The following is a 26970-nucleotide window of genomic DNA, read 5'->3' as shown; positions in this document are numbered from 1 at the left end:
GTTTCACCATGTTGACCAGGATGGTCTCGATCTCTTGACCTTGTGATCCACCCGCCTCGGCCTCCCAAAGTGCTGGGATTACAGGCTTGAGCCACCGCGCCCGGCTAACTCTCCTATTTCTTAAAGAGAAATGCACAAACCAAAACAAGAAAAGCCAGTCTCTTCCCATGACAGCTAAGAATAACCCGAATAAACACCAAAGAAAGGGTTAAACATGAAAGCCCTTTTCATTTCCACAAGAACACAACAGAAAATGCACACGTTACAATTTCAGGAGGCCTCAGCATCTTCTGGATCTTGCCTGAAAAGGAAACGCAGCTCAAAAGACCCTTTCAGAGAGAAAGTAGAGAACCTTCGATTGTGAGTTCAGTTTTGTGTTAAAAGGGAGGCTTCAAGTAGTTGCCAAACCGTTCTGACAGTCCCAGCTGTCCCGTAGCTGCCTCTGAGCATGGCCGTGGGGAGGTCTGTACCTACCTGGTCGCATCCTGCGTTCACCAGTTCCTGCAGCATCTGCCGGTTCACTTCAGCAGCTGCAGACGTGCCAGATTCATTAGCAAAAGGCAACAAGGAATATCTGATTTCCCTCAAGGCTTTCTGATAAGGTCCGAACTTTGGGGTGGCTCTCATCTGCTGCTGCTGCTGCCTGGCGGCATCTTTGCTCCCCAGGACCTTGGCATCCAGGGAAGTGTCACTGTTTGGTCCCACGGGTAGCCCCTGAGCTGAAGACTTGGATGGCTGCTTTAACCCCTCACGAATCTCTTGAAGTCGCTGCCGGCTATTTCCAGAATAAGTCGTGGCAGGAAAAGTCTTTGGCCTCATTGTTAGTCCAGTTTCCTTTTACCATAAATACAATCTTCTTAAAGTGTTGTATTATTTTTAAAAACTGTCAATAGCATCAGTTTGTTGTAAACATACTTTCAAAATAATTTCCTTTGAAAATTTTCTTTCCTTCAATTTTTGTAGTTCCTGTAGAGAACCTAAAATTTTTCAAAGTCTTCATTGTGAAGATCATCACTCTCTGAAAAAGAAAATAAATGGGAGAGAAATGTTCATTTGCGGTTTTCATATAATGTTCACGCTACTATTCAGAAATAACAGTGACCTTGGAAATATACCACATGGAAAGAAAAGAAAGAACACATCACCTCTCAGAAATGACAAAAATACTGTTCAACCATGGTTAGAGCACATGACATCTAGGGTTGTCCCAAGATGTTTCCTGTAATACATAATCTGCAATAAAGTAAATCGCTATAAATATTCAACTCAGGGCAAGAGCGGTAGTATTAACAACTGACAGCTCAGCTGGGCGCGGTGGCTCCCTCCTGTAATCCCAGCACTTTGGGAGGCCAAGGAGGGTGGATCACGAGGTCAGGAGTTCGAGACCAGCCTGGCCAATATGATGAAACCACGTCTCTACTAAAAATATAAAAAATTGCCTTCTACTCTGAGGAAACACGAAATGGCAGAGGCCCCAGGGACCCTGGGACGGGGAACCACGCTGGCTTCATGGAGGTTTAGGCAGTGGCATCCGGGGCTGGGGCAGGGGGGCGGGGGCGGGGGCGGGGGCCGGGGCCGGGGCCAGGGCCAAGGCCGCAGAGCTCACAGAGGCAAGGCCGAGGATAAGGAGTAGATGCCTGTCACCAAGCTGGGCCACCTGGTCAAGAACATGAAGATCAAGTCCCTGGAGGAGATCTATCTCTTCTCCCTGCCCATCAAGGAATCTGAAATCATTGACTTTTTTTTTTTTTTTTGAGACGGAGTTTTCCTCTTGTTACCCAGGCTGGAGTGCAATGGCGCGATCTCGGCTCACCGCAACCTCTGCCTCCCGGGTTCAGGCAATTCTCCTGCCCTAGCCTCCTGAGTCGCTGGGATTACAGGCACGCGCCACCATGCCCAGCAAATTTTTTGTATTTTTAGTAGAGACGGGGTTTCACCATTTTGACTAGGATGGTCTGGATCTCTTGACCTCGTGATCCACCCACCTCGGCCTCCCACAGTGCTGGGATTACAGGCTTGAGCCACCGCACCCGGCCTGAGTCATTGACTTTTTCCTGGGGGCGTCTCTCAAGGATGAAGTTTTGAAGTTTATGCTGGTGCAGAAGCAGACCCGTGCTGGCCAGCACACCAGGTTCGAGGTGTTTGCTGCCACTGGGGACTACAATGGCCATATCAGTCTGGGTGTTAAAGTGTTCCAAGGAGGTGGCCACTGCCATCTGCAGAGCCATCATCCTGGCCAAGCTCTCCATTGTCCCCATGTGCAGAGGCTACTGGGGGAACAAGATCGGCAAGCCCCACACCATCCCTTGCAAGGTGACAGGCCGCTGTGGCTCTGTGCTGATGCGCCTCATGCCTGTGCCCAGGGGTACTGGCATTGTCTCGGTACCTGTGCCCAAGAAGCTGCTCGTGATGGCTGGTATCGATGACTGCTACACCTCAGCCAGGGGCTACACTGCCACCCTGGGCAACTTCGTCTAGCCAAGGCCACCTCTGATGCCATCTCTAAGACTTACAGCTATCTGACCCCCGACCTCTGAAAGGAGACTGTATTCACCAAGTCGTCCTATCAGGAATTCACTGACCACCTCTTCAAGACCCCACACCACAGTCTCCATGCAGAGGACCCAGACTCCAGCTGTGGCTACAACATAGGGTTTTTATACAAGAAAAATAAAGTGAATTAACTCTGAAAAAAAAAATACAAAAAATTAGCCGGGCATAGTGGCGCATGCCTGTCGTCCCAGCTACTCAGGAGGCTGAGGCAAGAGAATCACTTGAACCCAGGAGGTAAAGGTTGGAGTGAGCTGAGATCGTGCCACTGCACTTTGGCCTGGGCAACAGAGAAAGACTCTGTCTCAAAAACAAACAAACAAACAAACAAACAAAACAGACAGCTCATTTAAAATACTTTATTATAATAAAATTTTATTTTGAAACTCATAGCTTAAGGGGTTTTTAGAGTTAAATTTTCTACATGGGGTCTTGGATTTCTGGCTTGTTCCTAATAACAAATCAACTCCTTGTCCGTCATCGCCATGGCTTTACTAACTGCTCCCCTCACGAGAGATGTGGACCTTCCACATTTTAGAAAAATTTCTGAACTTTTCCTTATAAAACCATCCCAATTTTGCTAAAGGACACCACAAAGCCTGTCACATTAAAGGTGTCCTATATTGCAAAGGTTTCAATTGCAGTTTCCAAACCCACATTACGAGACTTTGAAGGCAACTACTTCCTTGATTTTTTTACAAGGTGGCCACTTACCAGCATTTTGACCTAAATAGGAAAATTAAAATATCTTTCTTGCAGAAATTGATACTGACATGGAAAGGGACTGGTAACAGTATGTAGGCCACTTCTACCTCAGAGTGCACCATGGCTACATGGTTAAGAGTTATTAGTACAGACCGACTACGACTTCAGCATGGAAATGGCTTCGTTATACGGAACGCAGTGTTACAAAGGTACTTTCCAAAATCCACCTACTCCAGGCCTACTTCACTGCCTACTCTGCTGTTCTTTGATTCAGAAAGCAAAATGCAGCCCAAGTCACTACCCTCAGCAGCCAGCACAGGTGACTTGTCACAAGGCTGGGTGACCCTGGACCAGTCCCCTGGGCCTCCCACAGCCCCCACTCCCTGCTACGTAATACAGACGAATCCTTAGAACAGTGGTGAGTACCAGGTCAGATGACAAGGGTGCCGGGACCTGTGGTACTTGGGACACACAACAACCTCCCTGCTCTTCACTCTGTGATGACTGTTTACATAACCAGCTGCCCTAACCCAGGCATTGTGCCCGCTGGTGGGACAGGCAAGAGCCTGTACTCCACACCGTGCCAAAGCCCTAGTGGCTGCCCCTTCCCTCACCCACTCCCCCTTACTCCACAGAACTCAATGAGCAGATTTTGAAGGAAAATCATTCTGAGTTTTAATAAATGAAGAACAACTGATCCCAAAAGAGTACCCTTTAAAGGGGGACGGGCAGAAGGATCTGGGCGTTTAGCTTCTGCAAGGAACTTTATAACTGTAAACCGTGACCCTGCTTCACAGATTTTTCAAGTGGAAAAACTAAAAAAGGATAGCTAATATTCACCCAGCCTTACTATGTGTCACGTACGGTTCAAAAAGTTAATTTACATAGATCTATTGCACTACCACATGCAACAGCAAACACTAAGAGATGACAGTTGAATTCCTTGTTCTTGCTTAGATGGAATGGGATTGTAAGGGTTTTAACTATCACCTTTCTGAATGTAATTGTGTGAAGATTCCATTTAGAAAGTAAAAGAGAGACTACAATTTCTCAACATGAAATCCCTATTTTAATACAAAATATGATATAGTAAAGTCACTGAAACGACTGTGCTAAGACTGTGCAGATATCGAGCTATCAGACGCAGGGACAACCCAGATCCCCTGGGGCCTGTATTGGCCACACACCAGAAGCCTAGGTCTCTGCTTCACTGTTGTAAAATGGAGCATATTGCAGCCACACTCATTTCAGTGATTTTGTGCTCCAAGCATCTGTTTTGAAATACCTAACTTTCTAAAACCATAACTTCACATTCTGACGAAAATGGAGAGATTCTCAAGGCAATGCCAAGAAGTATGGAGGATCCTAGGAGCGACTCAGTATGTCTGGGAAGAGACAGTAGTGTTCTTTCTTTTCCTGTAAGAATTTACACAAATAACTTTGTTTATAATCTTTAGTTTTCTTCCCTTTCTTTGAAAACTAAAATAGAGAAAACACAGCCATACTACCTTCACAAGAACAATCAACGCAAAGGAGGGCCTGACAATACACAGGGAAAGTTTCTTCATGCTCAGAAAACAGTCACTCCTCCACCTAGCCATCCAGCCCATCCACCCTCTATCTACCATACAAACATTTATTAAATAACTACTCAAGGCTGGGCACTGTGGCTCACACCTATAATCCCAGCACTTTGGGAGGCCAAGGCGGGTAGATCACCTGAGGTCAGGGGTTCGAGACCAGCCTGGCCAACATATAGTGAACCCTGTATCTACCAAAAATACAAAATTAGCTGGGCATGGTGGTGGGTGCCTATAATCCCAGCTACTGAGGAAGGTGAGGCAGGAGAATCACTTGAACCAGGGAGGCGGAGGTTGCAGTGAGTCGAGATCGCACCATTGCACTCCAGTCTGGGCAACAGAGTAAAACTCCAAGTCAAAAAATGAAAAATAAAATACCTACTGAATCTCAGGCACTGATAGGATAAATAAAAACAAAATCTGGCCGGGTGCGGTGGCTCACGCCTGTAATCCCAGCACTTTGGGAGGCCGAGGCAGGTAGATCATGAGGTCAAGAGATCGAGACCATCCTGGTCAACATGGTGAAACCCCATCTCTACTAAAACTACAAAAAATTAGCTGGGCATGGTGGTGCGTGCCTGTAGTCCCAGCTACTCAGGAGGCTGAGGCAGGAGAATTGCCTGAACCCAGGAGGCGGAGGTTGCGGTGAGCCGAGATCGCGCCATTGCACTCCAGCCTGGGTAACAAGAGCAAAACTCTGTCTCAAAAAAAAAAAAAAAAAAAAATCTTGCCTTCAGCAGGTTTACTGTCAAGTAAAAGATGGGGCGAGGCAGGTAAATAAACAGCTTCGAAAAAAAGAGATGCCTGGAGAATAAAGAAAAGGCTTTGAAGTAGAAGTAATTAGACCTGAGTGTCAGGAGGAACGAATTCCAGCCAGAGGGAACAGCATATGCAAAGACGCCTCCAGGCTCCACCCAACACATTCAGGTCTGTGCAGTGCAGGCTCTTCCTGAAGACATGGGAGGCCAAGGGACTGCTGGGGAAGGGGTGCAGGGGATCAAACTGTGGAGGTACCCAGCAGCTCAATTCCCAGCCATGTTGAGTCCGGACTCAGTGCAGAGGATGGGCAGCCACTGTCCATGGTTTAGCTAGAGTGACACAGCCTGAGTGGAAGGTGGGCTAGAAGGGACAGGTGCAACACTCTCTGGGTGAGGAGCAGCAGCCCCAGGGAGCAAGGAGAAGGGGTTTCAGGTCTGAAATAAAAGGCACAGATCGGGGGTAGAAGGGGTGTTGGCATCTGCTTATGGGACATTTGCCCAGCCAGTGGCCTGCCTGCTCAACCATGAAACGGAGCTGCCAGGTGAGTGGATGGCTGAAGGCCCTCCCGGCTCACTCACATTCTTTAGAGGAGCAGCCATCTGGGATATGTCTCCTTTTACCAGCAGTGACACACCAGCAGGGCACAGAAGGGGCAAGGTGCTTTTCACTCAGCGATAAAAGGGCAAGAGCAACAAGAGACAATCCGCCCTGAAGAAAAAGAACTACGAGAAAGTTGCGTGTTAAAGCCAGGATGCGGGGATGTCCTCTCCCCCATCACAAGAGCAGAGAGAAGGGAGTTAGGGGTGGCTGAAGGAGGTCCTGGTTGATTCTGAAGCTAGAAAGCTTTCTCTGGAATCTGCTCTAAAGAGGAGAAGCTGGCCGGGCACAGTGGCTCATGCCTGTAATCCCAACACTTTGGGAGGCCGAGGCGGGCGGATCACTTGAGGTCAAGAATTTGAGGCCAGCATGGCCAACATGGTGAAACCCTGTCTCTACTAAAATAAAAAACAAAAATTAGCCAGGTGTAGCAGCAAACCCCTGTAGTCCAGCTACTCGGGAGGCTGAGGCAAGAGAATCCCTTCAACCTGCAAGGCGGAGATTGCAGCGAGCTGAGACTGTGCCACTGCACTCCAGCCTGGGCGACAAGAGGGACTCTGTCTCAAAAATAAATAAATAAAATAAATAAATAAATAAAGGAAGCTGTTGAAAGCCAGGAGGAACAGTAAGGCTTTTGGGAGTGAAGGGAGTATGGGCAATCCACTTATTTAACATATTTTTTAAACTGCAGACTGTAAGATTGACACACGTTCACCAACAGAGCACACTCTTGTAAGTAGCGTCCAGATCAAGACGTGTATCATTATCATGACCCCAGAAGCCCCCAGGCCCCCACAGATCAGTGCCTCAAGGGGAACCACCTTCATGACATCTAACACCAAGGATCAGACTAACCAATTTTTGAAATGTATCTCCAAGGAATTAAGCAATCTCTACTCTGTTGAGTACACTTCGTTCAACACTGTATTTGCATATGTGCACATGTGGTACAGCACAGTGGAAGCCTGTTAGTCTTCATTGCTGAGTAATATCGATAGCCCGTTTGAATACACCATAACTTATGCATCTGTTCTACCACCAACGGATGTTTAGGCTGCTCCTGGTCTGGGCTATTACAAATGGCACCTCTGCTTTTCAGGCTGCCACGGCTCTAGGCCCAGAGCTGGGCGGAGCTGCAGAGTGGGTGCTCAGCTCAAGGCCTTGTTTCCACCACCATACCAAATACTTCCCAGTAAAAATACTTCCTGTATAGTGACTGGCAGAGCGCCTGGAGAGACTGTAAGAAGGCACCCCTACCTCAAGAAGTTTTTTGTTTGTTACTATATTATTGTACAGAACCAAGAACTCTCCCTGGGAAGCTTTCTGGAGCCCTGTGGGCAGTGGCCCCGGCCCACACATAGTCATGCCTCGATACCATAGGCACATGAAGGGGCGGGGAAAGGCTGAGTCAAATGGAGGGCGGGAACGGGACCTCTGAGGCACAGGAAAGTAATGGTCTTAGTGCAAGTCATATAGGAGGAGAGCAATCATGTGTGCCCTCCAGATGTGTGACACATATGCTTTGTGAGGAGAGGGGAGTCTCTACTGCCACAGGTCTTCTGTGAGTGGCTAAAAGTCTCCAAGTAGATTGCACTCATAAAAATGAGTATATATGTGATGTGAGGCAAGCCCTCTTACACGTAGGGCCCTTGAGCAGTGCACGACCTGAACACCCACACGAGGTGGCCCTGTTACTAGGTCGTGGGGATGCAGAAAGATTGATGTGCCTGTGACTTTAAGGAGCTCATAGTTCAAGACGGGAAGGCAAAGGAGAAAATCAACTACTTAAATAAAGTATACCATGCATCACAATGAAAGGCTGAGCAAAGAATTATGGGGATCTGAAACAGCTAGTAGTTAGAGGATAGAGAAAAGTGGGTACATTCAATAGCACTAAGAGGTAGAACGCATCAGATTAAGTAATGTTCACTGGAAAGGACTGATATGAAAGAAAAGTCCAAGTTTCTGGTTTGAAAAATGGGGCCAGTGCCACTGCCATTCTCTGAGCTGGGAAACCTCACTTATCTAGACAATGGGGCCCACCAGGAGAGCAGCATCAGTGGTGGAGGAGGAGGGCAGTAACCAAGGGCGAAAAAGCACAGGGCAGGCTGGGTCCAGTGGCTCACACATGTCATCCTAGCACTTTGGGAAGCCAAGGTGGGAGGACTGCTTGAGCCCATGAGATGGAGACCAACCTGGGCAACACAGGAAGACAGTGTTTCTAAAAATAATTAAATAATTAGTCAGGTATGGAGAAGGCACACGTATGGTCCCAGCTACTCAGGAGGCTGAGGTTGGAGAATCACTTGAACCCAGGAGGTAGAGGCTGCAGTGAGCCAAGGTCACTCTACTGCACTCCAGCCTGGGAGTCAGAGCAAGACCCTGTCTAAAAAGCACAGGGTGGTGGGCTGGGTGTGGTGGCTTACACCTGTAATCCCAACATTTTGGGAGGCCAAAGTGGGTGAATCACAAGGTCAGGAGTTCGAGACCAGCCTGGCCAACATAGTGAGACCCCGTCTCTACTAAAAATACAAAAATTAGCCAGGCATGGTGGCGCACACCTGTAGTTCCACCTACTCAGGAGGCTGAGGGAGGAAAATCACTTGAACCTGGGAGGGGAGGTCGTGGTGAGCCAAGATCATGCCACTGCACTCCAGCCTGGGCAAAAGAGCAAGACTCTGTCTCAAAAAAAAATAAAGCACAGGGCAGGGAAGCTCACTGAGAGCTGGGTGTTCAGTGCTAAAGAAGTGGCTGGGGCCAGACATGGTGGCTCACGCCTCTAATCCCAGCGCTTTGGGAGGCAGAGGCAGGTGCACGAGGTCAAGAGATTGAGACCATTCTGGCCAACATGGTGAAACCCCATCTCTACTAAAAATACAAGTATTAGCTGGGCACGGTGACGCACACCTGTAGTCCCAGCTACTCTGGAAGCTGAGGTAGGAGAATCGCTTGAACTTGGGAGGTGAAGGTTGCAGTGAGCTGAGATCGCACCACTGCACTCCAGCCTGGCAACTGAGCAAGACTCTATCTCAAAAAAAAGAAGTGGCTGGAGGTAGGGGGCCTGGGTCCTTCCCCAGCTCTGGCACTGAGCGTGCAGTCTGAGCCTGTCACTTAACCTTGCTGAGTTTCAAGCTCCTGCACAGAACCAAGGGTCCAACACCCCACTGCTGTCTACCTGACAGGGTTACCCTGAGGATCACAGTGGTGCTGTGTGTGACAGCAGGCTCAATCTGTAATGCATGATAAACTCATCAATTCTCACCATTACTAATTAAGGATTTATAATAAGTTAAACAAAAAAAGGTTTAATGAGGTCAGGAGATAAGACCACGGGAAAATTACCAAACTGAACATAGAAACAGGTATTTCATGCTTGTTCCCAGTGACTCCTTTTTATTTTTTATTTTATTTTTTTGGAGACAGAATCTCACTTTGTCACCTAGGCTGGAGTGCAGTGGCCCAATCTCAGCTCATTGCAATGTCTGCCTCCCAGGTTCAAGCATTCTTGTACTTCAGCCACCCGAGTAGCTGGGATTATGGGCGTGCACCAAAGCACCCGGCTAATTTTTGTATTTTTAGCAGAGAAGTGGTTTCACCCTGTTGCCCAGGCTGGTCTTGAACTCCTGACCTCAAGTGATCCACCGGCCTCAGCCTCCCAAAGTGCTGATATAACAGGCGAGGGCCACCGCGCCCAGTCGAGTGACTCCTCTCAGTGTTCAACAATGATGCATAGAAAGTTAAAGTAGCTTCCTTTCAGCAGTAAAGGCGGAAAAGCACAAAGGAGAGAAGCTTGACTCACTCCTCTCTGAAATGTGCCTGCAGCCAGGCGTCTGGCTGCTCAGTTCTGAGCCGCTGGATGCTGACTGTGGCTCAAAAGCCAGATCCTGTGCATGTCAAAGGCACCAATCTTCCTGTCCTCCCCAACTTGCAAAACCTTTCTCTCAGCTAAACCCAACCCAACCCACCCCGCCTGCCTGGCTCACTCCTACTCCAAAACCTCAGCCTGGAACCCCTCTCACAGAAGGACCTTCCTGACTTCCCGAATCTAAGGGGCGGCATGCTCCCTCCCAGCCGTTCCCTCAGCACCATCACTGGCTGGTGTGCTTCCTCTTGAAGAACCTGACAGCACCATGAGGGGCATCCTGTTTCGTTTATCCCCATCTATTCCCTGGCATGCGCACACAGGCCCATGCAGCATCTGTTGAAAGACACAGGTAGTCACTCAGCATGGAGTCTGTTTCCTCAGTTCCACAATGAGGATAAACCTGCCAGTGCCACCCCAAAGGTCTTGGGAGGTGACAAGGAGAATGAAGCTTCAATCAACAGCAGCACCTTCTCTGAAGTTTAACATGCAGGTTTAAATGAAATGTGCCCAAGGTTGGTTTACACAGAACAAAAGTCGCAGGACCATGGCATATTATTCAGCTATAAAAAGTAGGGAAATTCTGTCATAGGCAACCATAAAGATGAACCTCGAGGACACTATGCTCAGTGAAATAACCCAGACAGAAAATGGAAATATTCTATGATTCCAGTTATGTGAATTACCTCCAGTAGATAAATTCATAGAGACAGAAAGAAGAGAGATTACCAGGAGCAAGGGGAATAGGGACTTTTTATTCAATGGGTACAGTTTCTGTTTGGGATGATAAAAAAAAAAAGTCTTACGTATACACAGTGGTGATACTTGCAGTAATGATGCATTTAACGCCACTTAACTGAACCGTATACTTACAAATGGTTAAAATATTCTGTATGTTTTACCTCAATTTTAGAAAATGAGGGAAAAGGTTTCCTAACTATTCCTATTTAGCAAACTCATGTTTGAACAACAGCTCCCTTTTTAAACACAGTTACATGGCTGGGAGTGTTGGCTCACACCTGTAATCCTAGCACTTTGGGAGGCCTAGGTAGGCGGATCACTTGAGGTCCGGAGTTTAAGACAAGCCTGGCCAACATGGCGAAACCCTGTCTCTACTAAAAATACAAAAATTAGCCAGAAATCGCTTGAACCTAGGAGGTGGAGGTTGCAGTGAGGCAAGATAATTCCACTGCACCCCAGCCTAGGCAACAGAGCAAGACTCCATCTCAAAAAAACAAACAAACAAACATAGCTACACAATGAGAAGACTGGACCTAGGGACTGGGTAGGATATAGTAGGGCAAAGTCTCCTCGTCTAAGCCCAAACCCCAGGGCAGCTGCACTTCCCCACCCTACTGGCCCTCCACCAACCACACAGACACTCACAGCAGAGTCGCGCTCCTGGAGACACTGGGGATGTTAAGCACCTGTGGGTCCCACACACATTCAAATCATAAAAGCAACCCGGGTAGGCAAGTCTGGACATTTCTATGTCGACATCTATGCCTAAGCTAAGAAATACTAAGTGGCTATGCCCTTAAACAGAAGCCAAATCAGGGGTCCTGGTTTTTCTTTCTTTTTCCATTTCCCCTTCAACATCTGCTTATGAAAAATTTCAAACATACAGAAAGGTTGAGAGGATTATTCACTGATACCGCTAAACCTACCACCTGGTTTTGTTTGGTATGGAGGAAGGGGGAGGACCCCCACATCCTGTTCTGATTTTCTCCCCATCTCCCACCATAGTGAGGCACTGGTCCAGGAATACCACAGGGGCTGTCCCAGTGTTAAGTGAACATGAAAAACAGTACCTACAGATAAACTGTGTTCCTGCCTGAATACTTTAGAAAGGATGAAACTTTCCTTCAGTTTAATAAAGAATGAAAGTATTTTTTCAGCTTGAGACTGTATTTTAAGCTGTGTATTTGAAGAAAGTTGATTTCATGGCCAAATTATGAAGTTTTTTTTTTTTTTTTTTTTGAGACAGAGTTTCGCTCTTGTTACCCAGGCTGGAGTGCAATGGCACGACCTCGGCTCACCGCAACCTCCGCCTCCTGGGTTCAGGCAATTCTCCTGCCTCAGCCTCCCGAGTAACTGGGACTACAGGCACGTGCCACCATGCCCAGCTGATTTTTTATATTTTTAGTAGAGAGGGGGTTTCACCATGTTGACCAGGATGGTCTCGATCTCTTGACCTCTTGATCCACCCGCCTCGGCCTCCCAAAGTGCTGGGATTACAGGCTTGAGCCACCGCGCCCGGCCCCAAATTATGAACTTTTGAAAGAATTTTCATGAGAATACTCATCAGTCAAGATTGCAGCTGGAACAACTCTGACATACTAGTATACCATTTTAATGAGACTTCACATATGAGAAATTTTCCTTCATCAAGGGTTTTATAAATATGACCCTCATGGATGTGGACTTAAAAAAAAATGGGGGTATCAAGCAAAGTAAATCTAACTTTGGAAATTTCTTTGGCATCACCAATTAATTTAAACACACTTTCGCCGGGCGCGGTGGCTCAAGCCTGTAATCCCAGCACTTTGGGAGGCCGAGGCGGGTGGATCACGAGGTCAAGAGATCGAGACCGTCCTGGTCAACATGGTGAAACCCCGTCTCTACTAAAACTACAAAAAATTAGCTGGGCATGGTGGTGCGTGCCTGTAATCCCAGCTACTCAGGAGGCTGAGGCAGGAGAATTGCCTGAACCCAGGAGGCGGAGGTTGCGGTGAGCCGAGATCGCGCCATTGCACTCCAGCCTGGGTAATAAGAGCGAAACTCCGTCTCAAAAAAATAAATAAATAAATAAATAAATAAACACACTTTCAGTAAGAAACTACAAACATTGGAATTTTAAAACTGTAACAACTCACAAAACAAAAACACCTCATTCTCTAAATCCAGAGCTGAGGCAAATACTAAATCCCATGCTTAATATAGGTGGCTTGTGTAAACAATGTGAGGGCAAAATTTTAAGCATGCCTTTAATCTGGTCCCACCAAACCCAATTCCAACCCTCAATCCAATCCTGGAAAATGCTATCAGATGTTCAAGAATTTTTATTCTAATTTCTCCTAGTGCTTCACAAACCCGCACTGGCTGCCAAACACACATCAAGCAGCAACCAAGGAACCAACCAAACCAATGTCTCATGGGACTTGCACTAATGACAAACGTTGGCATTTTCTGAAGCAGGATTTCTTAGACCTAAAATTCCAGCTATTATTTAAATCATATCCCTACTATAATTAACTAGCAAAGCTGAAACTAAATCAGGCAGACGGACCAGGCCTCCAGCCAGATGCTAAATGTCACAATCATAAACCACTATGTGGATGTACCACTCCAGCACAGTCCAGGCCAGGAAGCCACAGGCCAAGGGCTACCTCTCATAATGAGGGTCTTTGAGGAAGGCAGTGATTGCATTCCACTAGGGATCCAGGAAAACACACTTTAGAAGAATTCCCACTCTCCAATAGCAGCATCATCACAAGGCCTTGGAGGGTTTGGCAATGCCATATGTGTGCTCAGCACTGTACTCTATGAGGTTTCACCCAGGGAGAATAGGGTATCACTTTTTTTTTTTTTTTTTTTGAGACAAAGTCTCACTCTGGTTGCCCAGGCTGGAGTGCAGTGGCAAGATCTCGGCTCATTGCAGCCTCAACCTCCCGGGCTCAGGTAATGCTCCCATCTCAGCCTCCTACGTGGCCAGGTCCTCAGGCGCAAGTCACCATGCCTAGCTAATTTTTTGTATTTTTAATAGAGATGGTGTTTCGCCATGTCACCCAGGCTATTCTCAAATTCCTAGACTCAAGTGATCCATCTGCCTCAGCCTCCCAAAGTGCTGGAATTACAGGTACGAGCCACAATGCCCTGCCAGGGTCTCACTTCTACATAAGCTTACAGTCTAGGGGAAAAAGACACCATCGCATTCTCTATTAGACAGCTTTGTACATGATACTTGTATGATATACATTATGCAAATATAAATGGCATTTAAAAATTGAGCTATGGAAGTCTGTATCAAGTTATCCCAACGGAGTGACCAAGTTGCAGATACATCATAATTAGTTCTTTGGAGCATTCCTAGTAGCAAGCAACTCAACAGGATGGGCCACCTTATATTCAATTCCATAGCCCAGAAGGGGTTCTCAATTGTTGTGAAAGCCTTGCCTCCTCTGCACCCCTCCAGGTTTTGGATATGCTCCAGCTAGGGAGTTGCAACACCCCTCCCATTTGAGAATCATTGCTACGGACTGATGTAATAAATACTGTGACTGTCCAAAGAATCCCTGCCTATTTCCATGGAGGAGGGCAATTCTTCAGAAAGGTGTTGAGATCATTTGGAAAAAGTATCTTAGAAAAAGGGACATTTCACCAAAATTAGAAAGGCTGAAGGGCTATAATTTGATGGAGAAATTGTGAAGCTATTCTTGGAGTCTGGAACTTCCTCTGAAAAGGCTCAAATGTGGAATAGAAAGATGAACAAAACAACCAAAAAATGTTGGGGAGGGGGCAGGTGCTGTCCACGTACACTTAATGAAAAACATGAGTGAGACTCTTGAAGAAGGATGATGGAGTTACCTAGTAATGAATCACACTGGCCCTTAGCATTCCTGCTCAAGATAACTGCCTACAGGCAGAGGGGCTGACTATTCCAAACAGAGGTCCACTCCTTTCAAAATCCAGCTTACATTCTTAAGATCCTTACCATCCTAACTGATCGAGGGGGTATAGGATATAAACTATGCCACAAGATTGTAACAATCAGTGTTAACAAGCAATATAAACCATGGCTACAAAATATGGGATTTTTTTCACTTTTCTCCCAGAAAAGTTCCCATGTATGTCAAATGTTGTCCCACAAACAAAAAGTATTTGTGAATTAACTTAAAACACTTGTCACAATTAACCTGACATGGTCTAGATGATAACCAATAGTCTTCCCAGGGTGAAGGGCAAACATTAAACAATGCCAAATTTCCATTCTAATTTTAACATCATAACCAATGGCTTTATTTCCAATATTACCCTGCTTTTTTCATACTTTCAAAATAAAACTAATAATCACGTAACATTAGCCTTAAAAATACTAAGTGAACAGCTAAGTGAAACTAATAGCCCAAGCAGGGCTTCCCTCACCCTCAGAGGCCCTCGCAGGTCACTCTAAGTAATAAAGGCCATCACAGAGAGCAGCATCGACCTAGCATACAATGGGAACAGTGCCCCTGGACTTGTGCAATTTGAAGTCCAATTCCTTCCAGAGGAATTACTAAGCAATAGACTTTTTAAAAGAAAGAAGATTCAGAGAATGTTTACAGCTGGAAGTCAGTCACTTCAATCAAGCCTTATCCCTTCTTTCTGTTCATCAGAACATTTTAGCACTTTTTAGAACAGATTTAGCCAAGACAGAGTAAATACATTTGAATTTATCCTCTGTTATTTCTTCATGCCTACCGTTTTTAAAAAGTCAGTAAGAAATACTGTTTAGAAGTTTCACATGATTTTAATTAGAAAATAAAATATAAAAGCAGCTTTTCAAAAATGGTGTTGGTATGGTTTTTCCAATACAAAAGAGAACACCTCTCCCTTACCCCCAGCTTCCAGAAATCCTTCCTCTGTGTTTATGGTCAATTTATCAGCTTCAACCCCCACGCTACCCCACCCCTCTGTGGAGCATAGCAGCCCAGGGCTGGCTATTTACAACACAGCATTTAAAATAACAAGGAATCTTATTGTAAAAGCATTCCCCTCCCACCAAAGGAAAACCCCTCCCATCAATCCTGTGATTTGCTAAGGAACATGTACAGCTCCAATTTACACTTAAACTATTTCAGACTCAGTGGAGAAGCCAGAAAAATCCCTTCCAGTTATATAATTGTATGACTCTAGTAATTCACCGTAATAATTTTGCAAGACAGGCTAGCCTCTGCTCAGATACCTTAAACTGCCTGAGATTTGGAGAGTTATTAAATGTTCACAAACTCATTTTCAAAGGAATGCTGGTATACTCATTAAACAGTGCCTTCTATACCCGCATAATGAGACAAAATTTTGTGAGTGGCTGAATAACATATCTTGATAATTACAGTTAAATAGACATAGTAAAAAATTTATACATTGTCGTTTTGGAGTATTTTTTCTGTTACTACCTTATTACAACAGTTACAGAAGAAAAAAAAATCTTAAAAATATACAAAGCAGCTTACTAAAAATATACAGCGAGACTTACTACAAATTTCCTAATAATCAGCACTGACTTACTTTTTCCATGATTAAGGAAAGGCCCCTCATCTTCTAAGTTAAAATTTTAAGCAGAACATTTGTGTAAGATCACACACATTTTGTGATTTGCCATTCAAATTTCAGTATATATGTTTCTTATTAAAATATGGGCAAACTTTCCTTTAAAATGTACATATTTATTGAATACTTTGTGAAAAGAGCTGTTCAGCTATTAATCTGAATTATTTACTGGCCAAATGTATGTATACTCTACGGCTTCATAGTTAAGGTGAAATATTTTTTTAATGCTATTACATTAAAAACACATATCCATGCCAGAGAAGCGTGAAAATAAAAGTTCTTGTTCAAAATTGTCCTCAGGTGGGGCGCGATGGCTCACACCTGCAATCCCAGCACTATGGGAGACCGAGGCGGGCGGATCACCTGAGGTCTGGACTTCAAAACCAGTCTAGCCAACACAGCGAAACCCGGTCTCTACTAGAAACACAAAATTGGCTGGGCTGGTGGCACGGGCCTGTAGTCCTAGCCTCGCGGGAGGCTGAAGCAGGAGAATCACTTGAACCTGCGAGGCAGAGGCTGCAGTGAGCGGAGATCGCACCACTGCCCTCCGGCCTGGGAGACAGTGAGATCCTGTCTCAAAAACAAACAAACAAAAAACAACAAAATATTTGTCAACGAAACCTGCAAGTTAAGTTCTTTCAAGGTGATCCTGGCAAAACAGCACTTCTCATCAAAAGGCCTCAGATTAGCCTCCCAGCCGCCGAGCTCACCCGGGACCCTGTTGCCAGCTGCCTGGAGCCCCGGTCGGGTGGGTTTTACCTTCTCGGGGTCCATTCGTCGCCTCGCCCCCACCCCACCCCCGTGCCCTCAAGCCCCCGGGACACTGGAAACTCGGACTCCACAAACGGGTTTGCTCCAGGCCGCACTCCATCCCCGAGGGAAAGGTCCCAGAAGTTCTGGAGCTGGGCTGGAGGAAGTGATGGCAAGAAGGGAACGATGTCAGAATCCCCATCTCCGGAGTCCCGCTAAGGAGCTGCATGCAGGTGAGCTTGCATCAGCAGCGAAAGCCAAGCCCCCCACACGTGGCTAAACTAGGGCACGGGAATGGCGTGTTATGCAACGGCCGCCGCTCGTCTGGCCACGAAAGCGCCCGCGGCTCGGGCCGCGTCCCGCCAAGGCCACTAGCAAACTCGCAGCGTCGGCGCGGCCGCCGGCCGGGAGACGCCGAGCAGGGCCCGGCAGCCCACGGCCCGGGAGGATCGGCGCCCCAGTGGTGCGGCGGCCTCTGAGGGGCTGAGGGGCTGACGGGCGGCGGAGCGGCCGCGGGGGACTGGGTGGGAACCGCGCAGCTGTGGGTGAGGCGGCACAGCCACCAGGAGCTGAGGGGCGGCGCGGCCTCGGCGGGGCACGGCCGTGGGGCTGTCGGCTCGCGGGACGACGGGGCGGCCGGCGGGGGCAGCCGGGGCGGGCCCTGAGGGACTGATTAGCCCGTGGGACGATGGTGCGGCCCGGAGGACGACGCCGGCTCCGTGGGACAGCGGCGCGGCCGGACGCGGGGTCTCGGGGCCGTCAGGGGCGCCCGGCTGGGCGTCTGGGGACAGCGGAAGCGGAGGCGCGCCCCGCGCTACGGCCCCTTCGGATCTGGGGCGCCGCCCCCGGCCCGCGCCGCCCCTGCCCCGCCAGGATCCTGGCTGCCCCCGCCGCCGCACAACAAAGCGTCGCAGCCCCGCGGCCCCCGCCCGACGCCGGCCTCCAACTTCCCCGGCTCCTCCGGAACCGGCTCCGCGGGCTCCGCACGGCCGAGACGACGCGCCGCCGGGCGGGGGCGGCTCCGGGCGGGCGCGGACCGTGGGGGCAGGGCGCAGGGCTCCGTCAGGACAAACTTCCTCGGCCGCCCCGCCGGGCGCCCTTCCCGGAGCCTCGGTCCCACGGTGAGCGCGCGGAGCTGCAGGGCTCGACCGCCTCGCGGAAACGCCGGCCACCCTCTCGGCTGCCGCCCCGACCCCCGCCCCCGGCCCCCTCACCTCGTGGGGCGCGGTCTACACCCTCGGGGGCGTCCTGGCCCGCGGCTCCCGGGCCTCGCGCGCCAGGAGACCGGGCACTGGTGGCTGGAGCTGCTGCTGGCCCCGCAGGGACGGGGGAGCCCCGGGCGGCGGCGGTGGCGTGGACGGCGGCTGCTCCATCTTCCCGGGGCGCTCACGCCGCGGTTCCAAAGCGCAGACCCAAGTGGGACATTCGCTACATTGTTGGCATTCCACGGGCGTCACGTGACCCCGCCTTCCGCGTCACTCTCGGCCGCATACCAGCCCGGGCGGGGCGCCTGCGGCCCCTGCTCCTCGGCGGCCGCTCCGCCCCGCCCGGCCCGGCCCGGCCGTGCTTCCTGCCTCGGGCCTCGGCCGCCACCTGCCCGCGGCCTCCCTGCTGCCCTGTGATAGCTCGCCGGGGGCCTCTCGGACCTATTTGACTCTGTGCTTTCCGCCCCCAAACTTGAGTATCTGTCCTCTCCACTGCACTTGTATTAAAAGTTCGTAACAGTCGTCAAAGCCACTGTTCTTAAGCATCTCATACTAGTCTTGGTGGAAAAAAAAGAAAAGTTGGCAAGCCTGAAGGAGCCACCAAGTTACCAACTAGTGGATGGACACTAAGAATAGCGGCAGAAAAAGACAGACGGCTATTGAGACAGTGGAATCAAGCAATTAAGAAGAACGTCTGCCGGGCATGGTGGCCCACGCCTGTAATCCCAGCGCTTTGAGAGGCTGAGGCGGGTAAATCACCTGCGGTCGGGAGTTCAAGACCAGCCTGACCAACATGGAGTAACCCCATTTCTACTAAAAATACAAAATTAGCCAGGCGTGGTGGTGCATGCCTATAATCCCAGCTGCTCGGGAGGCCGAGGCAGGAGAATCGCTCCAACCTGGGAGACAGAGGTTGCAGTGAGCCGAGATTGCACAATTGCACTCCAGCCTAGGCAAGAAGAGCGAAACTCCATCTCAATTTTAAAATAAAAGAGCGTCTGATGCACACCCAGATTTGATCTGATTTAATTTAATCGACCTCTCCTCCCCGTGTATACTTTGTTTCCGAGAAGTGCTTTATAGTGTAGGGAATAGTACTGTATACCAGCAAGTGAGGTCGTGGGCTTTTAACAGCTCCACTATCTATCCATTTGAGGACTGTGGATCTGGTACAGGGACAGAAGCAGGGATTATGTAAAGATTCAGAGTAGAAATAATAGACTGGAAGCCAAATCCTTAATCTACTTCTGGCTCTAACATTACAATTCCCACCACCTACGTCTGTGGCAAGTGATGCTGAGAGTCAATATACTTTTTTAAAGTCAACTCGATTTACTCTTTAATTGATAAACTCGTGAAATTTTTAAATTTTACTCTCATGGTAAACTAATAAAGTCATTATGTGTGCACTTTTTTTTTGTTTGTTTTTTGAGACAGTCTCGCTCTGTAGCCCAAGCTGGAGTGCAGTGGCGCAATCTGGGCTCACTGCAAACTCCGCCTCCCAGGTTCAAGTGATTCTCCTGCCTAGCCTCTGGAATAGCTGGGACTGCAGGCGCGTGCCACCATGCCCAGCCAGTTTTCGTATTTTTAGTAAAGACAGGGTTTCACCGTGTTGGCCAGAATGGTCTTGAACTCTTGACCTCGTGATCCGCCTGCCTCAGCCTCCCAAAGTGCTTGGATTACAAGCGTAAGTCACCGTGCCCGGCCTCTTTTCACTCTTAAACTGACTATGCTTTCTCCACCCCAACCCCAAGCCACGAGGCTGCTAATCTTTTTTGTTGTGTATGTAAAATCCTGCCCCTGCTCTGTCTTCAAAGATGTAAACGTAAATTTAAAAACACTTGTGGAATGAAAAATATTGTAAAATAAATTTAATGCACTTTAAAATTTGTGCATAAAATACCTAATTGAAATGTTAAAGTTATGGCTGGGCGCGGTGGCTCACCCTTGTAATCCCAGCACTTTGGGAGGCCTAGGCAAGCAGATCATCTGAGGTCCAGAGTTCGAGACCAACCTAATCAACATGGAGAAACCCCATCTCTTCTAAAAATACAAAAAATTAGCCGGGTGTGGTAACGCATGCCCGTAATCCCAGCTACTTGGGAGGCTGAGGCAGAAGAAGCGCTTGAACCCAGGAGGCAGAAGTTGCAATGAGCCGAGATCATGCCATTACACTCCCGCCTATGCAACAAGAGTGAAGCTCTGTCTCAAAAAAAAAAAAAAAAGTTGATGTGATGGTTGGGTGTGGTGGCTCACACCTATAATCCCAGCACTTTGGGAGGCCGAGGCAGGTGGATCACCTGAGATCAGGAGTTCGAGACCAGCTGGCCAACATGATGAAACCCCATCTTGAAAATAAAAGAAAAAAAAGTTGAAGTTACAATGATTATTTCAGCATTGTTTGCAATAGTGAAAAATTGAGAAAAACTTCAAATGTCCGGTCGAGGGGTAGGAAAATAAAAGGTAGATATCCAAACAATGGAACATATACAGTAGCTAAGTTAATGAACTAGCTCTATAGTTGTCAAAGAATAAATGATGATAGAATCAAAAGCAGTGTAGAGTGAAAAAAAGCAAGTTGCAGAACTATATATAAGCTGATACCATATTTATAAATAGACAAAATCCCAAAGAACCTAAACTGATCATATACTTTATGTAAGTATAGACATAGAACGCAATATCACACACCAAATTCATGACAGCTGTTGCTTATGTAGAGCGAAGGAGGCAAATTGAGCAGAGGGAAAAAAATGAAGACTTCAACTTTACAATGCTTTCTTTTATTTAAAAAAAAAACTCAAAATCTTAAAATTTGCTGGTTCTGGGAGGTTGGGTTCAATAATGTGTGTTGTATTATTCCTTGTGCCTTTAAAAAAAAAAAAACAGTAAAAATTTATATATATGTGTGAGTGTGTGTGTGTGTGTGTGTGTGTGTGTATACATATATTTGAGGCTAGAGACAAATTGGAAACAGGTAAGTTTCCAAGATAGGGGCTTGGTTGGGAAAACTGACACACTCACATGGAAGAATGTTGTGATTAGTGATTTGTGTTTATTAACATGGAGTCATTCATTCCTTCTCATTTTTGTTTGTTGTTGTGTGTTTGGCTTATTTTTTTTTTTCTGTTTTGTTTTGTTATTGGTACCTGCTATGAGCCATGTGCTAAGATAAACCATACATGGGATAACATGGTGAGCAAAACCGCAAGATTTATCCCCTGGTGGAACTTATAGAGGTTTTCAAGAAAAACAACATACAGGGCCTGGTGGCTCATGCCTGTAATCCCAGCACTTAGGGAAGCTGAGATGGGTGGATCACTTGAGGCCAGGAGTTCAAGACCAGCCTGGTCAACAGAGTAAGATCCCATCTCTACTTAAAAAAAAAAAGAAAAAACAGCAATGTAAGTTTATTTTATATGTATATACAATAAACTATATACACATATATATTTTATTTTATTTTTTCCCCTCCCACTGGCTACACATACATATTTTTTAAAATATTTTTAAAGCCCAGAGAATTATATAGCCAAATGTTAAAAGTGGTAGTCTCTGGATGTATTATAGTGATTCTGGGTGATTTTTGTCTTATAATTCCTGATACTTCTATAGTAGGATAGTTAACAACAGAATTCTTTTTTTTTTTTTTTTTTTTTTGAGACAGAGTCTTGCTCTGTTGCCCAGGCTGCAGTGCAGTGGTGTGATCTTAGCTCACTGCAACCTCCGCCTCCTGAGTTCAAGCAATTCTCCTGCATCAGCCTCCCAAGTAGCTGTGATTACAGGCACGCACCACCATGCCCAGCTAATTTTTGTATTTTTAGTAGAGATGGGGTTTCACCACGTTGGCCAGGCTGGTCTCGAACTCCTGAGCTCAGGTAATCTGCCCGCCTCAGCCTCCCAAAGTGCTGGGATTACAGGCTTCAGCCACCATGCCTGGTCCAGAAAATGTCTTAAAATTAATCAGCTAAATAATTACATCTACATAATGTAGCTGAGAAGAGGAGAAAAAGAGCAACACAAGACCAGCTGAGCACAGAGCCGACAGTAGTGACAAAATTGCAGTGCATAAATTAACTGAATAACGTAGTGTATGTGTATCTGTGTGTGTGTGTGTGTGTCTGTGTGTCCTTATTTTATACCAGATATTGCTCTAGATTTGTGTATTATTTAATTCTCAGAATGACCATGTTATTCACCCCATTTTATAAAAGAGGATACTGAAATGCAGACAGCTCAAGTAACCTGGCCAAGATCAAAGAGCAGAGATTCAGACCTTCATAGATCTAACTCCAGAGCTTGGAAACACTGAATTATAATGCCCTCTCTAGGTAATCTCAAGAAGCCATGATTACAACTTACTCATAATTAAGGAAACAAAGCACATTAACTCCCTTATACTTCCTCTGAAAGAGGAAAGGACTTTGTGGAGTGAGGAAGAGGGGAGCTCAAAGACTTGTGTCTCCAGCCTCAACCAAAGCAGAGGAATCCAGGCCTAGCAGACACAGAGAATCCACTTTCTGGTGAGGCCTCTGCAGTTGTGAAGCCAGGATAGTGTAGGGTTTCTCTCCCTGACACTCCTACAGATATCACCTATGGCCGGGTGCAGTGGCTCACACCTGTAAATCCCAGCACTTTGGGAGGCCAAGGCAGGCAGGTCACTTGAGGCCAGGAGTTTGAGACCAGCCTGGACAACATGGCAAAACCCTGTCTCTACTAAAAATACAAAAATTAGCTGGGCATGGTGGTTCATGCCTGTAATCCCAGCTACTCGGGAGGCTGAGGCATGAGAATCGCTTGAGCCTGGGAGGTGGAGGTTTCAGTGAGCCAAGATTGCACCACTGCATTCAAGCCTGGTGACAGAGCCAGACTCTATCTCAAAAAGTAAAAATAAAATAAATTCTGCCTAACTACAGGAGAATGTTCTCTATGGGCAGTAGCGTAAAAGTAGAGTAGGATCAGATCGTGCAAGGCCCAATCAGGAAAAAGTTATGCTACATTGGCTTGTTTCATTTGTTTTAGGGTTGTTTTACATCCATATATAGTACTTTATGTCCTTAACTAAATTATACATTCCTTAAGAACAGAGAAGATATTCTCCCTCAAAATCTATATGTAAAGAACATTTTAATGGTAAAATCCAAGGCCAGGTGGTGACTCACACCTATAATCCCAACACTTTGAGAGGCTGAGGTGGGAGGATCACTTGAGCCTAGGAGTTCAAGACCAGCCTGGGCAACATGGCAAAACACTGTCTCTACAAAAAATACAAAAGAAATTAGCCAGCCATAGTGGCACATGACTGTGGTCCCAGCTATTCAGGAGGCTAAGGCTACAGTGAGCCATGATTGCTGCTACTGCACTGCAGTCTAGGTGACACAGGCCCTGTCCCCCCCCTGCAAAAAAATAGCGCACTTAGTACATTCAATTTGACAGTTTTGAGGGGCAGGATTTGGTCTGTTTGTTTTTTATTGGGTGGAGGAGACCATACGCGTGTGCCCTCACACCAGGCTAGTTTTTTGTATTTTTTGTAGAGATGGATTTCTGCCTTGTTGCCCAGGCTGGTCTTGAGTGTTGGGATTACAGGTGTGAGCCCCTGCACCAGGCTTTGTGTTTTGAGGAATTGTTGTTGTTAGTTATTATGAAATACATATATGTATGTCTATTAGTCTGTGCCTTCAGTTCCTGAGTCCAAGCTTTTAAAACCCTTGTAGGTATGGGTGCTAGGGGAACCTTCTGTTCTAACATTTGGTCTTTGACCCCAATTCCTGTCCCAGAGCTCCTGAGTCCCTCCGAATTTCCTGATTAGACTCTTGAAACTTTCAGACTCTTGGAACTTTTCAGCCCCATCTCCCACCCTCCAGGAAGAGAAGGAGGGGCTGGCGACTGAGTTAATCAATCATGCCAACATCACAAAGCCTCCATAAAAATCCCTGAACTGCGGTGTTCGGGAGCTTCTGGGTTGATGAATACATCTGCATGCTGGGAAGGTGGCAAATTCCAGCTCCATAGGGACAGAAGGTCCAGCACTTAGGACTCTTCCAGACCTCCACCTATGTATCTCTTCTGTTCATCTGTATCCTTTATAGTGTTAACCTGGAAATGCAGATGTTTCCATGAGTTTTATTATTTATTTATTTATTTATTTTTTGAGACACAGCCTTGCTCCGTCACCCAGGCTGGAGAGCAATGGTATGATCTCAGCTCACTGCAACCTTGCCTCCCAAGTTCAAGTGATTCTCCTGCCTCAAACTCCCAAGTAGTTGGGATTACAGGCATGCACCATTATGCCCAGGTAATTTTTAAAAAAAATTTTTTTCAGTAGAGATGGGGTTTCACCATGTTGGCCAGGCTGGTCTCAAACTCCTGACCTCAAGTGACGTGCCAGCCTTGGCCTCCCAAAGTGTTGGGATTGCAGGCGTGAGCCACTGCGCCCAGCCTCCATGAGTTTTATAAGTCATCCCAGCAAACTAATAAAACCTGAGAAGGGGTAGTGAAAGTGATTTACAGCCAGTTGATCAGCAGTATAGGTGACAGCCTACTATTGGCATCCCGAATGGGGACAATTTTCTAGGACTGAGCCCTTAACCTGTTGGGTCTGCACTAATTCCAGGTAGATAGTATCAGAATTGAACTGAATTATTCCAAGACACCCAGTTGGTATGTGAGGGGAAAAACTCACACACTTTGGTGACCAGAAGTATGTTGAGTGTTCAGTGTGAATGTAGAAGGAAAATCTTTTTCCTCAGTTGGTTCTTCCTTTAGAGTTATTTTGACTCTGTTAGGTAATCTGTGTTTTTCTCTGCTATTAAGAGTCCAGCCTTCAGTAATATATCATACCTTATTAATTTTCAACTTTTGATATGCTATTAACAAAGAAACATTGCTTAGCTTATTAAAATTATATGTAAAATAAAAACTAGGCCGGGCGCGGTGGCTCACGCCTGTAATCCCAGCACTTTGGGAGGCCGAGGCAGGTGGATCACGAGGTCAAGAGATTGAGACTATCCTGGTCAACATGGTGAAACCCCGTCTCTACTAAAAATACGAAAAATTAGCTGGGCATGGTGGCGTGTGCCTGTAATCCCAGCTACTCAGGAGGCTTGAGGCAGGAGAATTGCCTGAACCCAGGAGGTGGAGGTTGCGGTGAGCCGACATCGCGCCATTGCACTCCAGCCTGGGTAACATGAGTGAAACTCCGTCTCAAAAATAAAAAAATAAAAAAAACTAATAGAACTTCTTATCCCTAAAACCTATTTTTCTATGCAGAGAACTAGAACTTTCTGACAGCTATTTCAACGATCAAAAGACCTTTTGCTCTCTCAGTTCCTAGACGTATTCCACAGAGTTTATAATATTGGAAGTCAGATTTATGGAAACGTGGAGTGTTATTATTTTGTTTGTTTTTGTTTTTTTGAGACAGGGTCTGGCTCTGTCACCCAGGCTGGAGTGTAGCAACGCAATCACGACTCACTGCAGCCTCAACCTCCCAGGCTCAAGGGATCCTCCTACCTCAGTCTCCCCAGTAGCTGGGACTACAGACGCATGCCACCATGCCTGGCTAATTTTTGTATTTTTTGTAAAAATGGTGTTTCGTGGGACTCCATGTTTGGATCCCCTTCCACGAACACTCCCTTCGTGGAAGCCTCTCTTCTCCTCTTAAACTCCGTCTCTCTCTGTTCCCTTCCGCTCAGTGTGGAAGCTGCTTTCCTCTCCCGCATTCCATCTTTCTGGATTCTCTCACTCAGTGTGAGAGTTAGCTGTTTCTTTCTCTTTCCTTCTCCTGTTTCTCTCTCTGTCTAAATAAATCACTTTCTTAAAAAAAAAAAAAAATAGAAAAGAAAAATGGTGTTTCCCTATGTTGTCCAGGCTGGTCTTGAATTCCCAGACTCAGGTGATTTCCGCCTCCCAATGTGTTAGGATTACAGGCATGAGCCACCTCGCCCAGGGCATGTTATTATTGTTACCTGAGATGGAGTCTCACTCCGTCACCCAGGCTGTAGTGCAGTGGCACGATCTTGGCTTACTGCAACCTCTGCCTTCTGGGTTCAAGCGATTCTCCTGCCTCAGCCTCCGGAATAGCTGGGATCACAGGTGTGCGCCACCACACCTAGCTAATTTTTGCATTATGGGTAGAGATGGAATTTCACCATGTTGGCCAGGCTGGTCTCGAACTGCTGACCTCAGGTGATCCACCCGCCTCAGCCTCCCAAAGTGCTGGGATTACAGGCATGAGCCACCGCAGCCAGCCTGTGTATTATTATTGTTTGTTTGTTTGAGACAGAGTCTCACTCTATTGCCCAGGCTGGAGCACAGTGGTGCAGTCTCAGCTCACTATATCCTCTGCCTCCCAGGTTCAAGCAATTCTCCTGCCTCAGCCTACCGAGTACCTGGAACCACAGGCCTGTGCCACCATGCCTGGTTAATTTTTATATTTTTAGTAGAGACATAGTTTCACCATGTTGCCCAGGCTGGTCTTGAATTCCCAGACTCAGGTGATTTCCGCCTCCCAATGTGTTAGGATTACAGGCATGAGCCACCTCGCCCAGGGCATGTTATTATTGTTTTTTGAGAAGGAGTCTCACTCTGTTGCCCAGGCTGGAGTGCAGTGGCGTGATCTAGGCCCACTGCAACCTCCACCTCCTGTATTCAA

At 47.0% G+C, this 26970-nt stretch overlaps 1 protein-coding gene and 1 pseudogene across 1 annotated transcript in view; one reads left to right on the top strand and one right to left on the bottom strand.

Annotated features, from left to right (window-relative positions):
* Positions 1–18616, bottom strand: part of LATS2 (large tumor suppressor kinase 2) — a 94528-nt gene extending 75912 nt beyond the window's left edge. The window contains 2 exon segments of the mRNA XM_017548176.2: positions 475–1018; positions 18327–18616. Coding sequence (XP_017403665.1) covers positions 475–819 — 345 coding nt within the window. The 5' untranslated portion in view covers positions 820–1018; positions 18327–18616.
* Positions 1540–2652, top strand: LOC108317566 (annotated as a pseudogene).
* Positions 18617–26970: the final 8354 nt, after the last annotated feature.

Source organism: Cebus imitator, unplaced genomic scaffold (assembly GCF_001604975.1).
Source record: "Cebus imitator isolate Cc_AM_T3 unplaced genomic scaffold, Cebus_imitator-1.0 Scaffold204, whole genome shotgun sequence".
NCBI lineage: Eukaryota > Metazoa > Chordata > Mammalia > Primates > Cebidae > Cebus > Cebus imitator.
The sequence above is the reverse complement of the archived record's forward strand: the minus strand, read 5'-3'. Positions and strand labels throughout refer to the sequence as shown.